This window comes from Oncorhynchus kisutch, linkage group LG14, assembly GCF_002021735.2.
Source record: "Oncorhynchus kisutch isolate 150728-3 linkage group LG14, Okis_V2, whole genome shotgun sequence".
Classification (NCBI taxonomy): domain Eukaryota; kingdom Metazoa; phylum Chordata; class Actinopteri; order Salmoniformes; family Salmonidae; genus Oncorhynchus; species Oncorhynchus kisutch.
In genome coordinates, this window is record NC_034187.2 from 82,265,554 (window position 1) to 82,280,204 (window position 14,651).

General features: G+C 43.1%; 1 protein-coding gene across 1 annotated transcript in view; it reads right to left on the reverse strand.

The window, feature by feature from the left end:
• LOC109883331 (fibronectin type III domain-containing protein 5-like) overlaps positions 1–3,630 on the reverse strand; it is a 66,195-nt gene extending 62,565 nt beyond the window's left edge. The window contains exon 1 of the mRNA XM_031789066.1: positions 2,917–3,630. Within this exon, the coding sequence (XP_031644926.1) occupies positions 2,917–2,995 (79 nt within the window). The 5' untranslated portion in view covers positions 2,996–3,630. The remainder of the gene's footprint in view (positions 1–2,916) is intronic.
• Positions 3,631–14,651: the final 11,021 nt, after the last annotated feature.

A 14,651-nucleotide genomic window follows, 5' to 3' on the forward strand; every position in this document is an offset into this window, starting at 1 on the left:
ATGCCCGCTTATGGCTTTGAGCAAGAAGTTGACATTCAGGAGATAAATGGACTTGACATGGCGAGAGGCATTGTGGGAGGTTTTGAAAAGTAAGGCAGGACATTTTTCATTTCCTTTACCTTTACAGAACCAGTTTGTAATCTGAATAAGTGATTCATATTGTCAGATAGGCAGGAGGCCGATATATTCTCATATGTGTTCTGCTGTAGCCTACATTGATTTATTTCATTTGAAGTTATATTAAGATATTGTGATATCTGCTACACTGATGTTGTGAAAAGTATATGACATTCAGCTCTTGTAAGCCCCATAGCTGAGGATGTGTTTATATTACGGGGGTTCTCCGATATAGAAGATATTGCTGTACATTGATGTCTAGAAAATTAGGCTGTGAGAAAGTCAAACTTGTGTAACTGCCCCCGCAGCTATGATAAAGTATGTGGGCATACTGCAGTGACGTCTGAAATGCTTTGAATTAAATAGCAGCTTGGAGAGTGTTGTCCATTTCACATTGTCTACTAGGAGACATTTCACCACCATAGATAGTATACTACTAGGAGACATTTCACCACCATAGAGAGTATACTAAAAGGAGACATTTCACCACCATAGAGAGTATACTACTAGGAGACATTTCACCACCATAGAGAGTATACTACTAGGAGACATTTCACCACCATAGAGAGTATACTACTAGGAGACATTTCACCACCATAGAGAGTATACTACTAGGAGACATTTCACCACCATAGAGAGTATACTACTAGGAGACATTTCACCACCATAGAGAGTATACTACTAGGAGACATTTCACCACCATAGATAGTATACTACTAGGAGACATTTCACCACCATAGAGAGTATACTACTAGGAGACATTTCACCACCATAGATAGTATACTACTAGGAGACATTTCACCACCATAGAGAGTATACTACTAGGAGACATTTCACCACCATAGAGAGTATACTACTAGGAGACATTTCACCACCATAGAGAGTATACTACTAGGAGACATTTCACCACCATAGAGAGTATACAACTAGGAGACATTTCACCACCATAGAGAGTATACTACTAGGAGACATTTCACCACCATAGAGAGTATACTACTAGGAGACATTTCACCACCATAGAGAGTATACTACTAGGAGACATTTCACCACCATAGAGAGTATACTACTAGGAGACATTTCACCACCATAGATAGTATACTACTAGGAGACATTTCACCACCATAGAGAGTATACTACTAGGAGACATTTCACCACCATAGATAGTATACTACTAGGAGACATTTCACCACCATAGATAGTATACTACTAGGAGACATTTCACCACCATAGAGAGTATACTACTAGGAGACATTTCACCACCATAGAGAGTATACTACTAGGAGACATTTCACCACCATAGAGAGTATACTACTAGGAGACATTTCACCACCATAGAGAGTATACTACTAGGAGACATTTCACCACCATAGAGAGTATACTACTAGGAGACATTTCACCACCATAGAGAGTATACTACTAGGAGACATTTCACCACCATAGAGAGTATACTACTAGGAGACATTTCACCACCATAGAGAGTATACTACTAGGAGACATTTCACCACCATAGAGAGTATACTACTAGGAGACATTTCACCACCATAGAGAGTATACTACTAGGAGACATTTCACCACCATAGAGAGTATACTACTAGGAGACATTTCACCACCATAGAGAGTATACTACTAGGAGACATTTCACCACCATAGATAATATGGTAGTAACCGAGTTTGGGAAACACTGGACTACACCAATCCATTCATACCTCTACGACCTGTCTCTCTCTCTCTCTCTCTCTCTCTCTCTCTCTCTCTATATATATATATATATATATTACAAAGTGGTGTTTCTCCAGAACCCCTAGACTAACCGTTCATTATATTAGACCAGTGGTATTAGACCCTCCTGTCTCAGCCTCCAGTATTTATGCTGCAGTAGTTTATGTGTCTGGGGGCTAGGGTCAGTTTGTTATATCTGGAGTCCTTCTCCTGTCCTATTCAGTGTCCTGTGTGAATCTAAGTGTGCGTTCTTTAATTCTCTAATTCTCTCTTTTTTTCTCTCTCTCGGAGGACCTGAGCCCTAGGACCATGCCCCAGAACTACCTGACATGATGACTCCTTGCTGTCCCCAGTCCATCTGACCGTGCTGCTGCTCCAGTTTCAACTGTTCTGCCTTATTATTATACGACCATGCTGGTCATTTATGAACATTTGAACATCTTGGCCATGTTCTGTTATAATCTCCACCCGGCACAGCCAGAAGAGGACTGGCCACCCCACATAGCCTGGTTCCTCTCGAGGTTTCTTCCTAGGTTTTGACCTTTCTAGGGAGTTTTTCCTAGCCACCGTGCTTCTACACCTGCATTGCTTGCTGTTTGGGGTTTTAGGCTGGGTTTCTGTACAGCACTTTGAGATATCAGCTGATGTATGAAGGGCTATATAAATAAATTTGATTTGATTTGATTTGGTTCCCAACCAGGGGAGTAGGACCCCGGGGGTTACTTGGCCTGTCCACAGGGGGTTCTTGAGAAGGCTCATGAGATCATAGGCGTACTGGTAAAATGCACAAGAGGGGGTACTTCAGGGGTACTCCGGGCAGAGCTAAATTCAGTTGGTGATACAGTAACCGAAAAAGATTGTGAACCATCTCATCCTCTCATCAATAACCTATTAAATCAATAGCATATTCACACACAATTATTCTTACTGATTTAGCAGTATATGGATGTTCAATTTACATGTGTTTGTACGGGCATAGAACTGTCAGGTCATTGACTTGGTTGATCATCGATTGATAGATCCTATTCCGGATGCTATTATTAATCATATTAGCATCAACACATGTCAACTTACACTTACCACCGGCGGAAACGGATACCGTAAGCGAGCCCAACACGAGCAGTGGCAGTGTCGCCGCAGAGAAGCCTTGTTTCCCCATCCTTCAAGCAATTTTTTACATCCTGCCCGGCCAAACGAATATCCCATTTACTCGCGAAAGCCGGACCGACACCTCGGCTAGTGGGTTGCTTAGCATTCACCGCGCTAAGATCCTGTCCTCCCCCGCTCTCCTTTTCTTGTTCTCATTAAAAAAAAATCTGTTACTGGCGGTGTAGCCTGAACTTGGTCGTTGGTTGCCGCAGAAACGCAACACCGGCGGTTTCAGCACCTGGGACAGGTCTGTGCGCTGCTTACGGTGGGGCACGGTCGGCACAGTCACTTGTTAGATGAACACACACCAAAAACAACAACAAAAGGTCTTATTTGAAACGATTACCTCAGTAACGGGACAATTCCGTTGTCCTAAAATTCGTTACCACTGTTTGCTACCCTGTTTAACAAACGTTAGGCTATAGTATAAACAGTCGTTTAGGTTGTTTTTCTCTTGTTGCCATCTTTACCGAGGTGCGCTGGCTGAGGCTGCGCTGAGAGCCCCAGGGTTGCAGAATAAAACGTGCTGCTCCCGTCAGATGGCCAAAAACCCACCCCTCTCATCCATTTCTTTCTCTCTGTTTTTGTTTTCCTCTATGTCTCTCTCTCTCTCCCTCCGTCTCTCTCTCTCTGAGAGGGTAGTCCCAGGAGGGAACTGAGATGTGGAGCGCTTCCCGCTCTTCTTAACACCGCGCTCGGTTGTGCCTCTTTCTAATCTTTATCCAGAGATTATTAATAAAACGACACTCACCGTTTTTGTACTCTATTGTAAACGTGTATTATTAGCCCAAATAAGGATGCGAAATGTACGTTTGCTTATGGGTTAGTTTTGAATTCCACTCCCACCAGGTTGTCATTGAGTAATCTAAAGTCTACTCAATAAAACAATGACTGGTTTAAAAAACAACCCAATGTTTCTGTTGTTGCTGCTGTGTAGTCTGTATGTAACGATTCTCGTCCTCGTCTAATGACGAGTATGAAAGATCGGACCAATATGCAGCGTGGTACGTGTCCATGTTAATATTTATTTAAACTGAACACAAAATAACAAGAAAACGAAACAGAGACAGAAAACAACTACCCACAAATCATAGTGGGAAAACAGGCTGCCTAAGTATGGTTCTCAATCAGAGACAACGATAAACAGCTGCCTCTGATTGCGAACCATAGAACAACACATAGAATGCCCACCCCAACTCACGCCCTGACCAACACCCCAACTCACGCCCTGACCAACACCCCAACTCACGCCCTGACCAACACCCCAACTCACGCCCTGACCAACACCCCAACTCACACCCTGACCAACACCCCAACTCACGCCCTGACCAACACCCCAACTCACGCCCTGACCAACACCCCAACTCACACCCTGACCAACACCCCAACTCACGCCCTGACCAACACCCCAACTCACGCCCTGACCAACACCCCAACTCACGCCCTGACCAACACCCCAACTCACGCCCTGACCAACACCCCAACTCACGCCCTGACCAACACCCCAACTCACGCCCTGAACAACACCCCAACTCACGCCCTGACCAACACCCCAACTCACGCCCTGACCAACACCCCAACTCACGCCCTGACCAACACCCCAACTCACGCCCTGACCAACACCCCAACTCACGCCCTGACCAACACCCCAACTCACGCCCTGACCAACACCCCAACTCACGCCCTGACCAACACCCCAACTCACGCCCTGACCAACACCCCAACTCACGCCCTGACCAACACCCCAACTCACGCCCTGACCAACACCCCAACTCACGCCCTGACCAACATAAAATAGAGACTTAAAGAAGGAACTAAGGTCAAGACGTGACACTATAGGGCTAGTCTACATGGTTGGAGAGAATAGACTACGTCTGTGATAAATGTTTTTCTTTACTGGAATCAATGAAGTCCGATTCATAATTTGATGTTGATTGGATGTGACGTAAAAGATAAATGTCCTAACTATAATTGGGGAACCTAAACTACCCCAAACAGTCATTATCGTGTCTCAGTTGACTTTATCTCCTGTTATAGCCATGCTTGGACCATCAGGAATCAGGCTGCAGAGGGTACGTGTGTATGTGTGTGTGCATACGTGTGCATGTGTGTGTGTGCATATATGTGCATGGGTGTGTGTGTGCATACATGTGTGTGTGTGCATATGTGTGCATGTGTGTGTGTGCATCCATGTGTGTGTGTGCATATGTGTGCATGTGTGTGTGTGCATGCATGTGTGTGTGTGTGTGCATATGTGTGCATGTGTGTGTGTGCATACATGTGCATGTGTGTGTGTGCATACGTGTGCATGTGTGTGTGTGTGTGCATATGTGTGCATGTGTGTGTGCATGTGTGTGTGTGTGCATACGTGTGCATGTGACTGCTCTTCTGCATCTTCAATGGTGCTGCATATTCATATCGCAGAGTTTCAGTTCATGGTCAGCTAAGGTCCATGTCTCTGTCATTCTGGTACCAATTATTCTGGCCTTCTCCCTCCCTGTATTGGCTTGGATCGCTCAAGAGCTTGCAACTTTTCAATGCTGCTATTTTACAAGGGTGTCAAATTACATTCTCATTCATTCATTCACTGATTCATTCATTCATTCACTGATTCATTCATTCACTGATCCTCATATATTACATCAAAACTTCAAGTGGACTTACTTCAAATGATTCGTACTTATTTCAAACTAATTATACTTATTTCAAATGATTCATATTTACGTCAAATGATTCATGCTTACTTCAAATGATTCATACTTATTTCAAATGATTCACACTTACTTCAAATGATTCATTCTTACTTCAAATGATTCATACTTATTTCAAACGATTCATACTTATTTCAAATGATTCATATTTACTTCAAATGATTAATTCTTACTTCAAATGATTCATACTTATTTAAAATGATTCATACTTATTTCAAATGATTCATACTTATTTCAAATGATTCATATTTACTTCAAATGATTCATGTATTTTTGAGACACTCATTGACTCATGTACTGTAGTTAAGGGCAAATGAACTGAGTGCACTTAGAGAGTAGAGATGAAAATATTGTGCACGGTGGACGACCATTTTATAATGGTATCCAAGCTTTGGACAAATTACTTCTGGGTAAACAGCATTGGGATTCTGGGAGACGAGAGTGTTGTTGGGCCATAACACACACACGCATGGATAAATACGTGCACATACACACACACACACACACACAGATGCACGCTCGCATACACACATACATTCATACATACATACGTACAAAAAAATATATATATACACACACATACATTTTGGCCACCATCTGGTTAATGATGCAGCCAACCTCACCACCCCTCCCTGCCCCCTCCCTGTCAGTCTGTCTGTTTGGATGTGGTTCAGTCTGTCTGTTTAGATGTGGTTCAGTCTGTCTGTTTAGATGTGGTTCAGTCTGTCTGTTTAGATGTGGTTCAGTCTGTCTGTTTAGATGTGGTTCAGTCTGTCTGTTTAGATGTGGTTCAGTCTGTCTGTTTAGATGTGGTTCGGTCTGTCTGTTTAGATGTGGTTCAGTCTGTCTGTCCGTCCGTCCGTCCGTCCGTCTCTCCGTCTCTCTATCTGTTTAGATGTGCCAGCGCTACTGCAATGCTTCTATAGAATGGAGTGTTCATTTGTACTACAATGCTTCTATAGAATGGAGTGTTCATCTGTACTACAATGCCTCTATAGAATGGAGTGTTCATCTGTAACACAATGCTTCAAAAGAATGGAGTGTTCATCTGTACTACAATGCTTCTATTGAATGGAGTGTTCATTTGTACTACAATGCTTCTATAGAATGGAGTGTTCATCTGTACTACAATGCCTCTATGGAATGGAGTGTTGATCTGTACTACAATGCTTCAATAGAATGGAGTGTTCATTTGTACTACAATGCTTCTATAGAATTGAGTGTTCATCTGTACTACAATGCTTCTGTAGAATGGAGTGTTCATTTGTACTACAATGCTTCTATAGAATGGAGTGTTCATTTGTACTACAATGCTTCTATAGAATGGAGTGTTCATTTGTACTACAATGCTTCTCTAGAATGGAGAGTTCATTTGTACTAAAATGCTTCTCTAGAATGGAGTGTTAATCTGGGTAGTCCTGTCCCAGATAAGAAATGATGATGTGCCAAAAATATTGCAACATCAAATTGTTTTCTAATGTGCTCTTTTGTTCATAAAAAAAAGCTGACACGTTTTCGACCTCAATCGTTATTTTTTCAAAGCTTGCAATAACTGGACATGAAAGCAATAACTGGGCACGATTGAGGTGGAAATGCTGCTTGGCTTCATTAAAATGTAATGAAAGAAGTATACATGAAAGCAAGTACCTTGTAGAGTTCTCAGATCAGTATAGAAGTCAGCCACAATACAGGAAAGTTACTTCACTTTACCATGCAGAGTTCTCAGATCAGTTAGTCCAACCTCCAAAATCATAATTGTTAAGCAGTTCTCATGGTGTTGAGTTCAACATTCATTTTCCATCCTCATTATATATAGATGTGTGAGTGTGTGCGTGTATGTGTGTTTTTGTGCGCGCAGGTTTTTGTGTGTGATTGTCTGTGTGTGTGTGTGTGCGCGCGTGTGAGAGAGCATGCGAGCGAGAACCGACAGAGAGTTGTGGGTTCAGATAGATGGGGATGTAATAATGGTTCTGGTAGCACAAATTCAAAGTCCAACTGGGGTGAAATGATGTACCGCAGAGTCCGTGTGTAATGTACTTTAGAAAATCCCCATCGACTGGAGGAGTCACCATTTATAGTTATGGTGTAAATGATCCAACCGTTACCTAGGTTGGTGGAAATCCACTGAGGTTGAAGGGGTCTCCATTATGTACCGTAGGTGGTTAAATAATAATAAACTACATTTATCAATTGAAGCTAACCACCCTTAACCCTAACCCCTTAGTTTAGCTAACATTAGTGAGCGAGCTAACGTTAGCCACCTAGCTGGAATTCATAAGACATCATACGTATTGCAATCGGACTCCATTACTATGTGAATGCTGTAGTCCTATAGTCGTATCCAGTGGGTAGAGCCGAGGTCGCGAGCCTTGCGTCACCACTCGGAAGTACTGTAGAATGCACGTGGCTAAGTTTACCGTTAAGCAATTATTAAGAGGCTGAGGAACAAGGAGCTAGTGTCTTGCAATCAATGTCCTGGGCATTAAATGATAGTTAACCTTAGCTCAGGATGAGTGAGGGGGTGAGTGAGGGGGTGAGTGAGGGGGTGAGTGAGAGGATGAGTGAGGGGGTGAGTGAGAGGATGAGTGAGGGGGTGAGTGAGGGGGTGAGTGAGAGGATGAGTGAGGGGGTGAGTGAGAGGATGAGTGAGGGGGTGAGAGAGAATGAGTGAAGGGTGAGTGAGAGGGTGAGAGGGTGAGTGAGGGGGTGAGTGAGAGAATGAGTGAAGGGTGAGTGAGAGGGTGAGTGAGGGGGTGAGTGAGTGAGAGAATGAGTGAAGGGTGATTGAGAGGGTGAGAGGGTGAGTGAGAGGGTGAGTGAGGGGGTGAGTGAGAGAATGAGTGAAGGGTGAGTGAGAGGGTGAGAGGGTGAGTGAGGGGGTGAGTGAGGGGTGAGTGAGAGAATGAGTGAAGGGTGAGTGAGGGGGTGAGTGAGGCGGTGAGTGAGGCGGTGAGTGAGAGAATGAGTGAAGGGTGGGTGAGAGGGTGAGTGAGAGGGTGAGTGAGAGAATGAGTGAAGGGTGAGTGAGAGGGTGAGAGGGTGAGTGAGGGGGTGAGTGAGAGAATGAGTGAAGGGTGAGTGAGGGGGTGAGTGAGAGAATGAGTGAAGGGTGAGTGAGAGGGTGAGTGAGTCTTAACAGCATAGCGTGCAATCACAACAGCAAGATTAGTGACATGTTGCCACAAGAAAAGGGGCAACCTGTGAAGATCAAACACCATTGTAAATACAACCCATATTTATGTTTATTTATTTTCCCTTTTGTACTTTAACTATTTGCACATCATTACAATCACTGAACATAGACAATATATAATCAAATCAAATGTATTTATATAGCCCTTCGTACATCAGCTGATATCTCTAAGTGCTGTACAGAAACCCAACCTAAAACCCCAAGCAGCAAGCAATGCAGGTGTAGAAGCACGGTAGCTAGGAAAAACTCCCTAGAAAGGCCAAAACCTAGGAAGAAACCTAGAGAGGAACCAGGCTATGTGGGGTGGCCAGTCCTCTTCTGGCTGTGCCGGGTGGAGATTATAACAGAACATGGCCAAGATGTTCAAATGTTCATAAATGACCAGCATGGTCGAATAATAATAATCACAGGCAGAACAGTTGAAACTGGAGCAGCAGCACGGCCAGGTGGACTGGGGACAGCAAGGAGTCATCATGTCAGGTAGTCCTGAGGCATGGTCCTAGGGCTCAGGTCCTCCGAGAGAGAGAAAGAAAGAGAGAATTAGAGAGAGCATGACATATAACATGACATTTGAAATGTCTTTATCATTTTGGAATTCATGTGACTGTAATGTTTACTGTTAATTTTGATTGTTTATTTCACTTTTGTTTATTATCTATTTCACTTGCTTTGGCAATGTAAACATATGTTTCCCATGCCAATAAAGCCCCTTAAATTGTATTGAATAGAGAGAGAGAGAGAGAGAGAGAGAGAGAGCGAGAGAGAGAGCGAGAGAGAGCGAGGGAGAGAGAGAGAGAGAGAGAGAGTGCGAGAGAGAGAGCAAGAGAGAGAGCGAGAGAGAGAGCAAGAGAGAGAGAGAGAGAGAGAGAGAGAGAGAGAGAGAGCAAGAGAGAGAGCGAGAGAGAGAGCAAGAGAGAGAGAGAGAGAGATAGAGTATACAGAAGCTTGGAATCTGATGATGTACACCTACTGTATACTGAACTTGTTTCTCTCTCTCTCTTTCTCTCTTACTCACTTAAAAAAAAAAAAAAATCTCATCAACATAGCAGGTGTTTACAGTACATGGTACTGTTAAAGCAGTGGACAAAATACAAGCCAAGATCAACAGCTGTCTTGTTTTTAAACCTAAGTTCATAAAAATAAGATTATGCAACATTAACCAATTAGAAACAGTTCTGTAGCAATGAGGTTTGTACAGCAGGCTATAGGCCCAATACGTTATTGCTGCATATAGGCTTTGCTTGAATGGCCCTGCCAATGTTGTTCTTCTCAGACCATTTTGAAACGATATTTTTTAAATGTATGTACAGTGCATTCGGAAAGTATTCAGACACCTTGGTTTCTAACATGTGTGTTTGTTACATTACACTCAGGTGCATCCTGTTTCTATTGATCATCCTTGAGATGTTTCTACATCTTCATTGGACTCCATCTCTTGCTCAGTAAAGGACACCAGGGGGACAGGTGAAAAACAAAAGACGCTAATCAGTGAGAAAGTCTGGTTCCCTAGAGTTGATAAATCAGTGGAGACGATGGTCACGGTCTGCATCCTACGCCAAGCTGCAGCGCCAAGCTGCAGCGCCAACCAATCATAGGGAACCTTTAAAAAAAGGCACACCTGCCATCAACACTGGAACAAAGTGGCAGTTGATTTATGTGGGCCGTTTCCCTCTGTTGAGTACCTATTGGTGGACATAGATGAATACTCTAGATATATCTGGAGGCAGATATTATTCAATCCACATCAGCTCAGGAAACAAATTCCACATTTGAATCAAATATTTTCAACCTTTGGAGTTCCTGTCGAATGTAAAAGGGCCCCCCCCCCCTTTTTCCAAAATTCAGAGTTTTCCCATTTCTTTTTCTAAATATCTAGGTTTAAACGCAGAAAGATCATGTGAATGCTGAGGCAGAGCGTTTCATGCATACCCTTAGGAAAGCCCTCAGGACAGCTCACGTGGAGCTTCCTGGTTAACTTCCTGTGTAGCTTCCTGTGCAACTACCGTGCTACACCACACTGCTAAACAGGGATGGCTCCGGCTGATGTACTGTTCAGCAGGCCAATGAGGATCAAGCTGCCTGAGCTAGCTACATTGACTAGCTAGCTACATTGACTAGCTAGCTAAGCTACATTGACTAGCTAGCTAAGCTACATTGACTAGCTAGCTACATTGACTAGCTAGCTACATTGACTAGCTAGCTAAGCTACATTGACTAGCTAGCTACATTGACTAGCTAGCTAAGCTACATTGACTAGCTAGCTACATTGACTAGCTAGCTAAGCTACATTGACTAGCTAGCTACATTGACTAGCTAGCTACATTGACTAGCTAGCTAAGCTACATTGACTAGCTAGCTACATTGACTAGCTAGCTAAGCTACATTGACTAGCTAGCTACATTGACTAGCTAGCTACATTGACTAGCTAGCTAAGCTACATTGACTAGCTAGCTACATTGACTAGCTAGCTAAGCTACATTGACTAGCTAGCTACATTGACTAGCTAGCTACATTGACTAGCTAGGTGCACAATGTACAGTACCAGTCAAAACTTTGGACCGACTCATTCCAGGGTTTTATTTATTTATTTGTACTATTTTGTACATTGTAGAATAATAGTGAAGACATCAAATTTTAAATTTTAGATTCTTCAAAGTAGCCACCCTTTGCATTGATGACAGCTTTGCACACTCTTGGCATTCTCTCAACCAGCTTCATGAGGTAGTCACCTGGAATCCATTTCAATTAACAGGTGCGCCTTGTTAAAAATGTATTAATGTGTGGAATTTCTTTCCTTCTTAATGAGTTTGAGACAATCAGTTTTGTTGTGACAAGGTAGCGGTGGTATACAGAGGATAGCCATATTTGGTAAAAGACCAAGTCCATATTATGGCAAGAACAACTCAAATAAGCAAAGAGAAAAGAGAGTCCATCATTACTTTAAGACATGAAGGTCAGTCAATCCAGAAAATGTCAATAACTTTGAAAGTTTCTTCAAGTGCAGTTGCAAAAACCATCAAGTGCTATAATGAAACTGGCTCTCATGAGGACCTCAACAGGAAAGGAAGACCCAGAGGTACCTCTGCTGCAGAGGATAAGTTCATTAGAGTTACCAGCCTCAGAAATTGCAGCCCAAAATAAATGCTTTACAGAGTTCAAGTAACAGACACATCTCAACATCAACTGTTCAGAGGAGACTGTGTGAATCAAGCCTTCATGGTCAAATCGCTGCAAAGAAACCACTACTAAAGAACACCAATAAGAAGAAGAGACTTGTTTGGGCCAAGAAACAGGAGCAATAGACACTAGACCAGTGGAAATCTGTCCTTTGGTCTCATGAGTCCAAATTAGCGATTTTTGGTTCCAACCGCCGTGTCTTTGTGAGATGGAGAGTAGGTGAACAGATGATCTCCACATGTGTGGTTCCCACTGTGAAGCATGGAGGAGGAGGTGTGATGGTGCTTTGCTGGTGACACTGTCAGTAATTTATTTAGAATTCAAGGCACACTTAACCAGCATGGCTACCACAGCATTCTGCAGTGATACGCCATCCCATCTGGCACTTAGTGGGACTATCATTTGTTTTTCAACAGGACAATGACCCAACACACCTCCAGGCTATGCAAGGCCTATTTGACCAAGAAGGAGAGTGATGGAGTGCTGCATCAGATTACCTCAACCCAAATGAGGTTTGTGAGTGAAGCGCAGAGTGAAGTGTTAAGCATATGTGGGAACACCTTCAAGACTGTTGGAAAAGCATTCCAGGTGAAGCTGGTTGAGAGAATGCCAAGAGTGTGCAAAGGTATAATCAAGGCAAAATGGTCGCTACTTTGAAGAATCTAAAATCAATTTTTTTTAATTTAACACTTTTTTGGTTACTAGATGATTCCATATGTGGTATTTCAAGCACACTCAAAATAAAACACAAACTATGACAGGACCCCTCCCTCAAGGTACGGCTCCTGACGTTCCATCAGGGGTAGCTGAAAAGGCGATGGTAGTCTCGAATGAGTCCTAGGGCCAGGAATGTCCCGAGCCGGAACCCAGGATCGCTCCTCAGGACCGTAAACCCTCCCAAGGAAACACTCAAATTAAATCAGAACCTGTGACACACAATGTCTAACACACAAAACTGGTTCCAAAACATAGCGTAGTTTTTGTGTGAAATGTTGTTTTCAATCAGTTTTCTCCTGTCTTACACAGGTTCTGATCATTTCCACGGGCACAATTATTCTTATTGATGATTTTCTGAAGGACAAACTGGAAAAATGTATTTAAAAAAAAAAGTCTACGTAGCGTCACCAGGGTCAAAACATGAACATCTACAGAGCGTCACCAGGGTCAAAACATGAACATCTACGGAGCGTCACCAGGGTCAAAACATGAACATCTACGGAGCGTCACCAGGGTCAAAACTAGAACATCTACGGAGCGTCACCAGGGTCAAAACATGAACATCTACGGAGCGTCACCAGGGTCAAAACTAGAACATCTACGGAGCGTCACCAGGGTCAAAACATGAACATCTACGGAGCGTCACCAGGGTCAAAACATGAACATCTACGGAGCGTCACCAGGGTCAAAACTAGAACATCTACGGAGCGTCACCAGGGTCAAAACATGAACATCTACGGAGCGTCACCAGGGTCAAAACTAGAACATCTACGGAGCGTCACCAGGGTCAAAACATAAACATCTACGGAGCGTCACCAGGGTCAAAACATAAACATCTACAGAGCGTCACCAGGGTCAAAACATGAACATCTACAGAGCGTCCCCAGGGTCAAAACATGAACATCTACGGAGCGTCCCCAGGGTCAAAACATGAACATCTACGGAGCGTCCCCAGGGTCAAAACATGAACATCTACAGAGCGTCACCAGGGTCAAAACATAAACATCTACGGAGTGTCACCAGGGTCAAAGTGAGCCGGCCGTGTTATCGGCTCAGATATGGTGGAATTTGAATTATTGTCCACATTCTAATTGTGCCCACATTTTCAGACAGGTGTAGGTGATTAAAAGACGCATTGTGATCTGATTGGGATCTGATCTTCCTGATCACCTCCGGAGGAAGTCAGACACGCACTGTGTCTTACAAATGTAGCCGGATCTGGACGGACAGTGAAACCATTTAAATCCTCAGTATCCAGTACTCCAAAGTCATTGACAACAGAGGCTAATGGCACCATACAGTGCCTTTGCGAAAGTATTTCGGCCCCTTTGAACTTTGCGAACTTTTGCCACATTTCAGGCTTCAAACATAAAGATATAAAACTGTATTTTTTTGTGAAGAATCAACAACAAGTGGGACACAATCATGAAGTGGAACGACATTTATTGGATATTTCAAACTTTTTTAACAAATCAAAAACTGAAAAATTGGGTGTGCAAAATTATTATTAATTATATAGTACTGTATTGTGTGTTAAAATGAATACATATTATTTTGAAACAATAGCTGTCAAATCATTTGCATACAGGTAGGGACCAGACAATGAGACACATTTTAATACCAGGTGTCGACATATTTCTGAAAATGTGGGCACAATCAGAATGTGGATAGATAAGCACAAAGGACGCCTGTTAGCGGAAGGTGTAAACAAGGCTGAAGTGACAAAGGGCCAGGCTATGAGATGTGAATGACTTTTCATTGTTCATTGTTGCTGTGCATGTAACAGTTAACTGGAATCTATCCCCATTGACTACGGTATGAAGACTGAGTCTGCATCTCAATTGGCACCCTATTCCATTGACCGTGGT